General features: G+C 43.3%; 1 protein-coding gene across 2 annotated transcripts in view; it reads right to left on the reverse strand.

The window, feature by feature from the left end:
• The window catches only part of clmna (calmin a), a 68,578-nt gene that overhangs the window by 17,159 nt on the left and 37,138 nt on the right, over positions 1 to 14,281 (reverse strand). The window contains exons 3-5 of one of the 2 annotated variants that reach the window (XM_044166319.1): positions 1,376 to 1,471; positions 1,114 to 1,197; positions 935 to 1,027 (exon numbers count right to left, since the gene is read on the reverse strand). In XM_044166319.1, coding sequence (XP_044022254.1) covers positions 935 to 1,027; positions 1,114 to 1,197; positions 1,376 to 1,471 — 273 coding nt within the window. The remainder of the gene's footprint in view (positions 1 to 934; positions 1,028 to 1,113; positions 1,198 to 1,375; positions 1,472 to 14,281) is intronic. The other variant, XM_044166321.1, reaches the window with a different exon arrangement.

Below are 14,281 nucleotides of genomic sequence, written 5' to 3' on the forward strand. Positions count from 1 at the left end.
TTTCCCATGGATCAGTCTGAAAGATGGAGAGTCAATAGTGGAGATAGGCAACATTTCATCCACCACATTTTATCCAGCTTTATTAGTTCTTTGTTGCGTGTAGCCTGCTATTCACGATTCAAATCCAGTTTTGGTTGTTTAGCCATTGTAGGGCTACAGCCATCCTCCGCAGCCACAGAGGGCCCATCGTTGGTGGGGTGAAATTCCATGAGCTTTACGTTGTTGTGCTGTCGTAGTAGGTGTTTCAGGAGGTTTGAGGTGTTTTTCGCAGTGGAAAGAGTCTAGTACAACTACTTGGACACAATTTACATTTGACAACAATGGTCTTGTCATCTTTCCTCCCAACAAAATCAGTGTAATGTGTAATGGGAATATTTCCTGCTGCTGAATGTAAGCGTTTCCATCTTCGTCACAATTATGAAAATGAATCTGGGGATGTGATTGGATTGCTGGATTTCAAATCTTTTGTTACCACAAAAGTAAGGTTGAAACAAGTTTTTTTTTTGGGGGGGGGGGTAACTGTAATATTTCTGAAATTTTATTAGGAATTCATTACACTATTCATTACTGGGGAAAGTAATTATATTACTGTAACACATTACTATTAAGGCGTTACTGCCCAATGCTGATTACCATGCATCCCAGCTCAGACCAGGGAGTGAATGAGAGCACAGTCTGTGTGAACTGCAGAGATAATTGTTTCCTCATGGTGTCTGTCCAAAGCATTGAACCGCAGTGTGGATTACATAAACTACCCAGCAATCTGCACTTTCATGGGCTTTTGTGAATGGAAAGTCCACAGGCTGTGAAGTAGATACTTTATTCTTACACTGGTCCGCATTTTGAGTGAAAAGAGAAGGAGAGGAAAGGAGGTGAGATGGGAATTCAAAGTACAGATGAGAGTGAATGAAGAGGTGGAAGAAAATGAGATTACCTGGAAGAAAAGGATGATGTTCCAGATGAGTCCCAGGATGATGGAGGAGTTTCCATCAGCAACATCAGCTGCATCGATGCTGACCAGCTTTACCTGAGGACACATGTATGTGTTAACAGTTCAGACAATCAATAAGCAGTAGGTAGACATGTCATCATGGTAACTGTTGTGGTACTCACGTTTCTCTCCTCCAGGAAAGACAGGACCTTGGCGATGTTGTTGAGTCTGAAAATACGATGGGAGGACTTCTTGAACCCATGAAGCTGGAAGATCATTCAGAATGAGAAATGTATTACTGAATAGTATAAAAACCACTAACCGACGCAACTACTCTTACTACCAGGACTGCCACAGGAGCTGCCAATATGATTATTATACACAACACTACAGTTACACATGTGAAATTATCTGGCACTAAAAAACAAAGTGTGAGAGTCTGACCAGTTTGCAGCCAGAGAGCTCCTCGAGCAGGGCCATGAGGATGTGTCCATCCTGTATGTCCTGGAAAAGGTCATGGACCTCAATAGGCGGGTCACACTGAAAGGGAGGCGAAGAGAGAGAGGAGGGTAGAGAGGTAAGAATTAGAGCTGCAACAATCGGTCAATTAATCAAAAAGTCGATCAACAAAAAAATCTTTTTTTTTCTATTTTGATGATTGAATCATCGTTTTAATCATTTTTTAAGAAAACATGTCAAATATTTGCTGTGTATAGCTTCTTAAATGTGAGGATATGTTGCTCTTTGTCATACATGATAGTCAGCTGAATTTCTTTGGGTTTATCGATTATTATTATTGATAATGACTTCCGTGTTACCTATCGCAATGGCTGTTGTAATCATGTAGATGTAGCAGCCTGAAGCTCCTTCAAACTTCGCTACATTTTTCTTTTAATCTGTTATTTGTTTGTTTATAAACTCGCTGTGTTGTAAAATGATAAATAAAATTACCTTTTACCTTGTACTGGTACCTAATGAAAATAGTTGTATGCTGCAGCCCTAGTGAGAATATAGGATATTCCACAGAAATGGATCCAACTGGATTAAAAGTTTTTGGCCCCATTTTTGCTTTATGCATCTTGGGCAGGTTTTTTTTTTTTTTTTTGGTTTTCTTTGTTGGATCTTTCTTGGATGACTATTCTTGTAAGAGGTAGAGAGGGAAATTTTTGTTACCAGTTAACAGCATTATTAGAAGCCTTTTGCTTTTTTACATAGAAGATTTTGATCATCCATATAAGATTTGTTAAGCTTTAAATAAAAAACAAGATTGTATACTCTACAATCAAATTATAGTTCCTGGTGTAGGACTCTTCACTAATGCAACCGCAAGGGGGCACAAGCCAGTGTCTTCTTGTGTCAGTCCCAAGTCTGGATAAATGCAGAGGGTTGTGTCAGGAAGGGAATCCGATGTAAAACACATGCCAAATTAAAAATGCGAATCGTGACAATGACTTCCATACCAGATCGGTCGGGGCCCAGGTTAACAACGACCGCCACCGGTGCTGTTGACCCTACAGGGTACCGGTGGAAATTGGACTACAGCGGGTCAAAGACGAAGAAGGAGAGGAGGAAGGTGTGTTCGTAGGCAGAGAGAGAAGAGGAAAGCTAAGAATGTAGGACTGATAGCAGGGACTTTGAATGTTGGGACTATGACAGGGAAGGCTAGAGAGTTGATTGACATGATGCAGAGAAGGAAGGTGGACATACTGTGTGTCCAGGAGACCAGGTGGAAAGGTAGCAAGGCTAGAAGCTTAGGAGCAGGGTTCAAGTTGTTCTACCATGGGTCAGATAGGAAGAGAAACAGATTAGGAGTTATCCTGAAAGAGGAGTTTGTGAGGAATGTTCTAGAGGTGAAAAGAGTATCAGACAGGTTGATGAGTCTGAAGCTGGAAATTGAAGGGGTGATGTTCAATGTTGTGAGTGGTTATGCTCCACAGGTAGGATGCGAGTTAGAAGAGAAGGAGAAATTCTGGAGTGAGTTAGATGAAGTAATGCAGAGCATCCCCAGAGGTGAGAGAGTGGTGATTGGTGCAGATTTCAATGGGCATGTAGGTCAAGGGAACAGAGGTGATGAGAATGTGATGGGCAGGTTTGGTCTTCAGGACAGGAACGCAGAAGGAAAGATGGTGGTAGACTTTGCAAAGAGGATGGAAATGGCTGTAGTGAACACTTTCTTCCAGAAGAGGCAGGAACATAGGGTGACATATAAGAGTGGAGGTAGAAGCACTCAGGTGGACTACATCTTGTGTAGATGTTGTAATCTGAAAGAGACCAGTGACTGTAAAATAGTGGTAGGGGAGAGTGTAGCCAGACAACACAGGATGGTAGTGTGTAAAATGACTCTGGTGGTGAGGAAGATGAAGAGGACAAAGGCAGAGCAGAGGACGAAGTGGTGGAAGCTGAAAAAGGAAGAATGTTGTGTAGTTTTCAGGGAGGAGCTGAGACAGACTCTGGGTGGTCAGGAAGTGCTCCCAGATGACTGGACCACTACAGCTAATGTGATCAGGGAGACAGGTAGGAGGGTACTCAGTGTGTCATCTGGAAAGAGGAAAGGACAAGGAGACTTGGTGGTGGAACAAGGAAGTTCAGGAGTGTATACAGAGAAAGAGGTTAGCTAAGAAGAAGTGGGACACTGAGAGGACTGAAGAGAGTAGACAGGAGTACAGGGAGATGCAGCGTAAGGTGAAGGTAGAGGTGGCAAAGGCCAAACAAAGAGCATATGAGGACTTGTACGCTAGGTTGGACACTAAAGAGGGAGAGGTGGATTTGTACAGGTTGGCCAGACAAAGAGATAGAGATGGGAAGGATGTGCAGCAGGTTAGGGTGATTAAAGATAAGGATGGAAATGTATTGACTTGATACTTTGAAGAGTTGATGAATAAGGAAAATGAAAGGGAACGAAGAGTAGAAGAGGTGACTGGTGTAGAGCAGGAAGTAGCAAAGATTAGCAAGAGTGAAGTGACGAGGACGTTGAAGAGGATGAAGAGTGGAAAGACAGTTGGTCCTGATGACATACCTGTGGAGGTATGGAAGTGTCTAGTAGAGGTGGCAGTAGAGTTTCTGACTAGTTTGTTTAACAAAATCTTGGAGAGTGAGAGGATGCCCGAGGAATGGAGGAGAAGTGTACTAGTGCCAATTTTTAAGAACAAGGGAGATGTGCAGAGCTGTGGCAACTACAGAGGAATTAAGCTGATGAGCCATACAATGAAATTGTGGGAAAGAGTAGTGGAAGCTAGGCTAAGGGCAGAGGTGAGCATTTGTGAGTAGCAATATGGTTTCATGCCTAGAAAGAGTACAACAGATGCAGTATTTGCTTTGAGGATGCTGATGGAGAAGTACAGAGAAGGTCATGGGGAGTTGCATTGTGTCTTCGTAGATTTAGAGAAAGCGTATGACAGGGTGCCGAAAGAGGAGCTTTGGTATTATTTGAGGAAGTCTGGAGTGGCAGAGAAGTATGTTAGAGTGGTGCAGGACATGTATGAGAGCTGTAAGACCGTGGTGAGGTGTGCTGTAGGTGTGACAGAGGAGTTCAAGGTGGATGTGGGCCTGCATCAAGGATCGGCTCTGAGCACCTTCTTGTTTGCTCTGGTGATGGACAGGCTGACAGATGAGCTTAGACAGGAATCTCCATGGACTATGATGTTTGCGGATGACATTCTGATTTGTAGTGAGAGCAGGGAGCAAGTAGAGGAAAATCTAGAGAGATGGAGGTCTGCTCTGGAAAACACAGGAATGAAGCTTAGCCGCAGTAAGAATACATGTGTGTCAATGAGAGGGACCCAGGTGGAACGGTGAGGTTACAGGGAGCAGAGGTGAAGAAGGTGCAGGACTTTAAGTACTTAGGGTCAACGGTTCAGAGCAACGGAGACTGTGGAAAAGAGGTGAAGAGGCGAGTGCAAGCAGGTTGGAACAGGTGGAGAAAAGTGTCTGGTGTGTTGTGTGATTAAAGAGTATCAGCAAGAATGAAAGGAAAGGTGTTCAAGACGGTGGTGAGACCAGCGATGCTGTACAGTTTAGAGACAGTGGCACTGAAGAAAAGACAAGAGGCAGAGCTGGAGGTAGCAGAGCTTAAGATGTTGAGGTTCTCTTTGGGAGTGACAAGGATGGACAGGATCAGGAATGAGTACATCAGAGGGACAGTTCATGTTAGATGTTTCGGAGATAAAGTCAGAGAGGCCAGATTGAGGTGATTTGGACATGTTCAGGGAGAGACTGTGAATATATTGGTAGAAGGATGCTGAGGTTGGAGCTGCCAGGCAGGAGGTCTAGAGGAAGACCAAAGAGGAGATTTATGGATGTAGTGAGAGAGGACATGAAGTTAATTGGTGTGAGTGAAGAGGATGCAGAGGACAGGGTTAGATGGAGGCACATGATTCGCTGTGGCGACCCCTGAAAGGGAACAGCCGAAAGGAAAAGAAGAAGAAGAAGGGTGTAGGACTCTTCACTGAATGCCGACTGCGACAGCTTCACATCTAAAAGGTAGGGTGCTCTTTTTGATAAGCTGAACATATTAGTAACTAATTGAACAGCTAAATGCTAAAATTGAATACTCTCAGTCCCACTACCTGAATGAACAGTTGTAATTCAATTATATGATTTGTTGCTCAGGGTCTTGAATTATATTTGATTTGTTGCTAATATTAGAACCGAGGATTTGGTTTTGAATTGAATTGGCGTTCCTGTTAAAGTGATAGGGTTAGAAGAGGCTCGATGCTGCCTCATTAAACCAGGCGAAGCTTTTGAACCCAGTCTAAAGTCTCCCTCAGGCAGCCTCTCTCAGGCTATCTGAGGTACCACCTGATTCTCCTACAAACTGCAGCATGTACATTCAGTTGCTATCCAGCTTGTCTCTGAACATTTACTAGGACATTTTGGGCCTGAAAAACTTCATACAACCAAGCTGGTTATCACCAGTCAACTCAGATTTCTTAAGCAGGTTCTAACATAATGTTTAACTGCGTATGTAGAAAATCAGTCAAGGAAGAGAGGGATAAGAAAAGGGTGCGGCAGGCTAAGACTGGATAGAGCTTAAGGAAACTAGCATATCCAAAGGACAGATGGGGCTTAAAGCAACTAGCCCAAGAGATAAGGTAGTCATGGCTAATGGCTCAGACAGCGAAGAGGAGCACAGCATAGCCACCACCATGTTTGAAGACCCAGTGTATGAGATTCTTAATCCGCTTTATGATCTCCAAGAGGAGGAAATCTTTCAAAACCAAACCCCTCAATGCCAAGCCAACTGGGCCCCATCACAAGGAGATGGAGCTGAGAGGAGATTGTATCCGTGCCTTTCACGTGCCCCTGAAGAACCACACGCCGTAACAGCTCCGCTAGCCACACGCGGCCACTCCACAGGGAGCCGCTGTGGTCCATACCGAATAGGACAATGGAACATTGTGATACACAACGTCACACTCAGCCAGCACAAACCCACCTTACAAACCCACCTTAAAAGGAGGAACACTGGTGAATCTGGCTAATGAAGACCTCAGCAACGGAGCTGGGATGGCACAGGCAAAAGCCAGAGCAGTGGCGCCTAAATGTACTTGAGAATGTAAAGCCATATTACAAGGAGAATGGCTGAATAGAATCCCATTAGGATAATGTAGGGTGACCAAAGCTCACTTATAAATCCCTGGATATGCTGTTATTATAAACCAATCCATCATCCGATGCTCAGACATCCCCCCAGGCTCTGATTCGATCACAATGCTCCTGAGATGCTACAGAAATACTCTGAAGACGTTCATACATCGTCACAAACAAATGAAGACAACAGCATGCCTAACAATGGTCCTGTTCGGCTGCAGAACCTATGGCCACCAAGTTCTTACAAGCATGATGGCCCTCCTGGATGGAGTGAGGATGAAAGTACCAGGGTCCCAGTGGACCTGGATCTGCTAATACCCGACCAAAGCTCGGGCCGTCTCCCAAGGGTTCAACGAGTATTGCAGTCAGCCAGCAGCACCACCTTCCTCCCCCTTAATAGGTGATGCAAGAGCTCCAAAAGGAACACAATCGCCCTAGCAGCAACCTACCACCAGGCATCACCAAATCACCACTGAAGTTTAGATCCCTGTGATGGCAATGATTCTGATGACACAGCATCAAAGCACACCACGACAGCTGGAGCATCTGCTGACCCAGACCCAACCGATGAGATGATGACCATACAGGAGGAACTGCTTAGCGTCCTGATCCTCAAGATTATGAAGGAGATGAGGAATAATCTGAATTGCCCCTTCAACAGGAAGAGATCCCGGGCCCACAAGTACCAATGGGTCAAACCCCTTCAAAGAAAAGCAGGGCTCAGCACTTATCGCCCTCACCAGAGTCCACGCAAGGCTGTGCACCCAGGAGGGGGCCCAGGACAAGCAGGCCCTCTGTACCTAATCAAACCCCCACCAAAAGAGTGACCTTTAACCCTCCAATCCCCAGAGCGATAGCCCGATGCCCAAAAACAAAGCCAAGTCAGTCTTTGTGATCCAACGAAAATTCCCCTAATAGGTACAAGAAAAGTAATGTACTTCCCAAGTGCAGCTCCTTTCGCCATTCTAACTGCGGCTATCACCACGGGGCACCCTTTAAACATTCCCTCCGGTGCAGATCCAAGCTCCATGATCCAGGACCAATATGTGCTTAGCTGGGAGGATGCAAATGTATTCTGCCAAGCCCCTTAAGTACTCAGGTCAGACAAACACCAGGGATAGCCTGACACTGGACTTTGCTCAAGTCCAAAGCCGAGTTAACCCAGCCAATAAAACCACAATGTTAGAGAGAATCTGCAAAGCCATCACAGGAGGAAGTCAACTAGCTGCAAAGGTGGCTATTTTAACCCCTACAGTGTTGACCATGGAAGCCCAGAGCTGAATGACCAGACCCACGAGCCTACAGAGACAATGAACAAGGGGCTGGTCCAAGAGAACAAAATCTGTCCAGGCCGCCTTATTAGGTGAGCTAAAATCCAAGACAGCAAAATCAAGCTCAGAAAAAAAAACAAGTAGGCAAGAAGAGAACAGACAGGGACCCAGAACAAGGTCACCTTCCCAAAATGCCCTGCAGATTCAGTTGTGTGACCAAGTATTTGCCCCCTTCCTGATTTCTTATTTTTTTTCATGTTTGTCACACTTAAATGTTTCAGATCATCAAACAAATTAGTCAAAGATAACACAAGTAAACACAAAATGCAGTTTTTAAATGAAGATTGTTATTATTAAGGGAAAACAAAATCCAAACCTACATGGCCCTGTGTGAAATAGTGATTGTCCCCTAAACTAAATAACTGGTTGGGCCACCCTTAGCAGCAACAACTGCAATCAAGCGTTTGTGATAACTTGCAATGAGTCTTTTACAGTGCTGTAGAGGAATTTTGGCCCACTCATCTTTGCAGAATTGTTGTAATTCAGCCACATTTGAGGGTTTTCAAGCATGAACTGCCTTTTTAAGGTCATGCCACAGCATCTCAATAGGATTCAGGTCAGGACTTTGACTAGGCCACTCCAAAGTCTTCATTTTGTTCTTCTTCAGCAATTCAGAGGTGGACTTGCTGGTGTGTTTTGGATCATTGTCCTGCAGCAGAACCCAACTTCACTTCAGCTTGAAGTCACGAACAGATGGCCGGACATTCTCCTTCAGGAGTTTTTGGTAGACAGCAGAATTCATGGTTCCATTTATCACAGCAAGTCTTCCAGGTCCTGAAGCAGCAAAACAGCCCCAGACCATCACACTACCACCACCATATTTTAATATTTTACTGTATGATGTTCTTTTTCTGAAATGCGGTGTTACTTTTACACCAGATGTAATGGGACACACACCTTCGAAAAAGTTAAACTTTTGGCTCATCAGTCCACAGAGTATTTTCCCAAAAGTCTTGGGGATCATCAAGATGTTTTCTGGCAAAAATGAGATATGCCTTAATGTTTTTTTTTGCTCAGCAGTGGTTTTCGTCTTGGAACTCTGCCATGCAGGCCATTTTTGCCATTTGTGGATAATGGCTCTCAGTGTGGTTCGCTGGAGTTCCAAAGCTTTAGAAATGGCTTTATAACCTTTTCCAGACTGATAGATCTCAATTACTTTCTTTCTCATCTGTTCCTGAAATTCTTTGGATCTTGGCATGATGTCTAGCTTATGAAGATCTTTTGGTCTACTTCACTTTGTCAGGCAGGTCCTATTTAAGTGATTTCTTGATTGAGAACAGGTGTGGCAGTAATCAGGCCTGGGTGTGGCTAGAGAAATTGAACATTATTATTACAGGCCACAAGCAGTAGAACCTGAGGGTAAAGCGGGCAATGCTTGCAAAAGCTGTCTCCTGAAGTTCCAAGCCAGTAAGAAATCCGAAATAGTCTAAATCGGAGGTGTTCTTGTCCTTAGGGCTAGAGAGGGAAGGATGGAGGACCTTGACCCGGTACCAGAATCAGAAATACTTTATTGATCCCCCGAAGGGAAACTCTACCAATACCCAGCGAGACCAGACCAGAGCCCGTGGACAAGAAACACCAACATCCTGTAATTAGGATAGGAAAAGCTGCATTGAAATATTCAACAATCGGAGCTATAATATGGTGTGTCATAGCAATAATGACTTCATGGCTCCCAGCCCATGTAGAGCAGTGGGATACAGCAGAATATAAAACAATTGAGAATGACTTCCGGATGGGAGCCGAAACGTCTTGATTCTGAAAACAGTGTCCAGATGACTACGACTGAAACCTTTTCTACGATAGAACACTCCTGGACGAATGAGGGACTACACCGTCTTATTTTGAAGAATTTTGGGCAGAAAACCGTGGATCTGGTTCGGGAACTCGAAAACACAGCCAGGAAATTAGCAGACCACAGGAACCATCTCCGTTTTAATCTAAGATGCAGGCAGAGCAAGATTATTCCCAAGAGCCTACAGATTAAACCACCAGTAAAAGGACACAGAGCAGAGAAGATTTGGAGAAGAAACCTGACCCAGATGCTTAGTGAAAGGATCAGGAAAACAACTTAAGAATAGACAATTTGAAGAACAGAATAGAATTTTTGCAGAAGAAGTTATCAAGCATTGTCCCAGAAGAAATCCTCAAGAGAGTGATGGACTTTACACAGGTAGCACAGGGTGCACAACATAGGAAGAGCAAGGAGCGGCAAATTAAGAAATTTAACATCCTTTTGAATAAGAAGAATCTAGGAAAGGACCAGCACAACAGGAGATCAGGGACTGAACAAAGTGAGACATGTATTAACAGAGACTATAAAACAGTAACCCAACAAGCCTCACTGGGCACCAGGGTAGGTATAGATACGCCACTGCCCTGCACTAGTTGCCTAGGAAACTGCAAAATACCTATAAACAAATCCACCAGCCCTTGCTGTCATGAGACAAATCACAATGTTACACTTTACCAAACATATATGCAGAAGGAACTTAATCAAACTGGATTCAACATTTCCTCTGTATGGTACAAATCTATAAACTGGACAGACATAATAAATGTCCTGATGAGCAAAAAAATAGTATAATGTCACTTAGTGTTCACCCTATCCCAAATGCAGACAGGCAAAACCAACAAACAGACCTCCACCCAGGTAATATACCAGAAATTAAAGGTGACCAGCTGGTCCAGGAACATAGAGTATGTCTGGTATTCAAAAACCCCAGTCACAGTTACATGTTGGCAATTCAAAGCCCAAAGAGCCCCAATGGACAGGTGGCAACAATACTCAAATTGCATATTTCTCAATGATTCAGGAATCATGAAAGCCTTCCCCACTGAGGGAGACGGAGTGATAATCAGTCTAAAAAATTATAGAGAACCAGAACTACTTACTCGAATTAGGCTAAAATCCCTAATACCTATCCCTAATACCTAACCTCAAAGGTTAAAACCATCAAGACGGCTTGCTATTGGTCAACAGAGTGAATCTGCAAGTGAAAGCAGACCAAATTTACACTACACACCACATGGATTTACTTCACCTCAGGGAGTAAATTTGAATCGTTTGTGCACGGGTACACTATTTGAACCTTGAATGAAAACTGCTATATAGAGAGGTAATTGTTTCTGCTACATCCTCTTTGATTAGCAAATCATGGTAGGGTAATTAGCTGATGGGAGGACAAAGGTACACAAATAGGCTAATAAGTGTCAAAAATTTGGAAAATGTGGAGATTACGTAACATTTCGAATATTCTCTTCTACAGAGAACATATACATAACATACATACAAAATGGAGGACGCACTCTACTTGTCCTAAGCAAGACAGCATGGAGGACAACTGATTTAGACTACCACGTTATCTGTAAGTTTGGGATGTCTAAGTGTGTGTGTAAGTGTGTGTGGGTTAGTGGAAGAGAGAGGAAGAAAAAGGCAAACAAAGCAAAGCACCCTCCTAGGAGGATCCTAAAGGCCACAGCAAGACACAATAATCCCTTTATCACACAGAACCCGGCAGCGAGTCTGTATTCGGCAGCCATGTTGCAGGACTTTTAACTGATAAAGCAAAGCTATTATGTTTACTGCAGTGGCAGAAACTTAAATCTCACAGTCAGGTGAGATTTACCAAACCTGAGTGTGTTTGGTGCTGTTTCTTTGATCAGGCTTTTATTTCTACATGTAGGCCTCTTCTTTGTTCCCCATGTGCTGAGGTCCCAACATTCCCTTCTTTGGTCTGAAAGGTGGGGTGCTGGACACAGTCTTTAGAGCAAAGCCAAGACCGAACAGTCCATGTGGGTGAAGGTAACCTGAGGGTTACGCGGTCCGTGTGTTCCTTAGAACGGGAAAAGAGGTCAACGGTTCATACAGTTCATAGAGACTGTAGTGTCCGGGCAGACATTTAAGGTTACGTCTAGGTATATTTACATATCATGTATAAACACACACAATTCATTGTGTTGCAGGCTGATAAGTCATTAATCCGAACACAGTCCATTGCTGCTCTTAATCATCGACGGTAGCATCGAATCACCAAAAGGGAAACTTGAAAGGTGAAGAACAGAGAGGGGGAGCAGAAGGAAAGGTGGTTAGTGATTAATTAGACTTGCTCCTTGACAGCAATGAGGCTAGTCAGTGGAATGGTTCTAGCAATGGCTTCTCTCTCCATCTCCTACTCTCTCTTGCTCTGTGTGTCAAATGTTTAGCTATTCCACTGCCTCCTTTAGTGATAATACATGTACATGTAATAAATGTTGTTTATTTGTAGTGTTGGAGGCGAGGATTAGTGAATTGGAAAAGCGGTTCTGCACCATGGGAACTCAATCGTTAGCTGCTGTAGTTGTAGCCCCCAGCAGCCGGTGCAGACCTACCAGAGGTAGCTCCTGTAAATGTTGAATCGTTGTGTACGTATGCAAAGACAATGTCAGACTCCGTAGTTTTTTCTGGGCATCTGCCAAATCTGACCAGTGATGACATGTTTAGCTGCATGCCTTCATTGTGCCGCTGGCTGTTGAGGTGGTGTTCAGCAAATGATGTGGGCTTTGTAGATAATTGGCGGACTTTCTGGGGAAGATCAGGTCTGATTAGGAGAGACGGCATTCATCCCACTTTGGATGGAGCAGCTCTCATATCTAGAAATCTGGCCGAGTTTATTAGTGGACCTAAACCATGACAACCCAGAGGTGAGACCAGGATGCAGAGTTGCAGTCCTACATGCTTCTCTGCGCTTCCAGAGCAGTTACCCACCCAAAACTCCTGCCCCTGACCACTTAAATTAATCAAAAAATCTAAAGTTAACAGGAGTTATAAATAAAAACCTAAACAAAATTACCACCGCTGAAATAGCACAACAAAATGGGAGAATTAAATGTGGACTCATTGCCTCATCATATTGACTTATTTTGTCTTACTGAAACCTGGCTGGGTCATAAAGAATATGTTAGCCTAAATGAATCCACTCTGCCCAGATTGGCCACATTCCTCGAGGGACCAACCGAGAAGGTGGAGTCCATGTGCATTTAATTCAATGTTGGCTCAATGTGAATGACATTCGACTCTGTTGCCCTTCTAAAAAAGAAGATAATAAAACAAAGAAGGTTAGCTCCATGGTATAACAACCAAATCCGCAAATGAAAGCAAACTTTGTGAAAACCTGAAACGAAATGGCATTCCACCAATCTGGAAGAATCTCATTTAGTCTGGCAAGATAGTCTTAAAACATATAGGAAAGCCCTCCATAATGCCAGAGCAGCCCACTACTCATCATTAATAGAGGGGAAAAAAACAACCCCAGGTTTCTTTTCAGCACTATAGACAGGCTGACAGAGAGTCACAGCTCTATTGAGCCATGTATTCCTACAGCACTTAGTAGTAACGACTTAATGAGCTTATTGATAAAATAATGATAACATTTTATTTATTAGAGACAAAATTCATGTCCTGCCCTCAACCGGTACCGATTTATCTTCAAACAGAGGAACCTTAGAAACAGCTGTAAAACCTGATATATAATTAGACTGCTTTTCTCCTATCGACCTTCTTCAACTAACTTCAACGATTTCTTCATCTAAGCCATTAGCCTGTCTCTTAGACCCCATCCCAACAAAGCTGCTTAAAGAAGTTTTACCCTTAGTTAGCACTTCTTCAATGCATCAGACAATGGACTTGTCTCTGTACTTTTGTACTTTTACGCATTCGACACCATTGACCATCACATCCTATTACACAGACTAGAACATTTAATTGGCATTAAAGGAATTGCACTAAGCTGGTTTAAGTCCATAAACTTTCATTGTTATGTGGATGATACCCAATTACATCTATCGATCAAGCCAAATGAAACTAACCAGTTAGCTAAACTTCAAGCATGCCTTAAGGACATAAACATCTGGATGACCTGGAATTTTCTGATGTTAAACTCTGACAAAACTGAAATTATTATACTTGGCCCCAAACACCCCCAAGACATATTATCTAAAGCTATAGTTACTCTAGATGGCATTGCCCTGGCCTGCAAAAATCAGGCACATCTGTTTCAAAATGATGCAGACAAACTTCTCCATGCATTTGTTACTTGTAGGCTGGATTTTCGCAATTCCTTATTATCAGGCTGCCCGAATAAGTCCCTTACGACTCTCCAGTTGATCTAGACTGCTGTGGCACATGTACTGACAAGAACTAGGAAAAGAGATCATATTTCTCCATTATTAGCTTCTCCACACTGGCTACCTGTAAAATCCAGAATAGAATTTAAAATCCTTCTCCTCACCTATAAAGCTCTTAATGCTCAGGCACCTTTAATCTTAAAGAGCTCATAGTACCAGATCAGATTCCAGTTTGGATTTGGGAGGCAGACACCATCTCCATGTTTAAGAGTAGGCTTAAGACTTAAGACCTCTTTGATATTGCTTATAGTTAGGGCTGTGATCA

The sequence above is a fragment of the Siniperca chuatsi genome, linkage group LG15 (assembly GCF_020085105.1).
Source record: "Siniperca chuatsi isolate FFG_IHB_CAS linkage group LG15, ASM2008510v1, whole genome shotgun sequence".
Taxonomy (NCBI): domain Eukaryota; kingdom Metazoa; phylum Chordata; class Actinopteri; order Centrarchiformes; family Sinipercidae; genus Siniperca; species Siniperca chuatsi.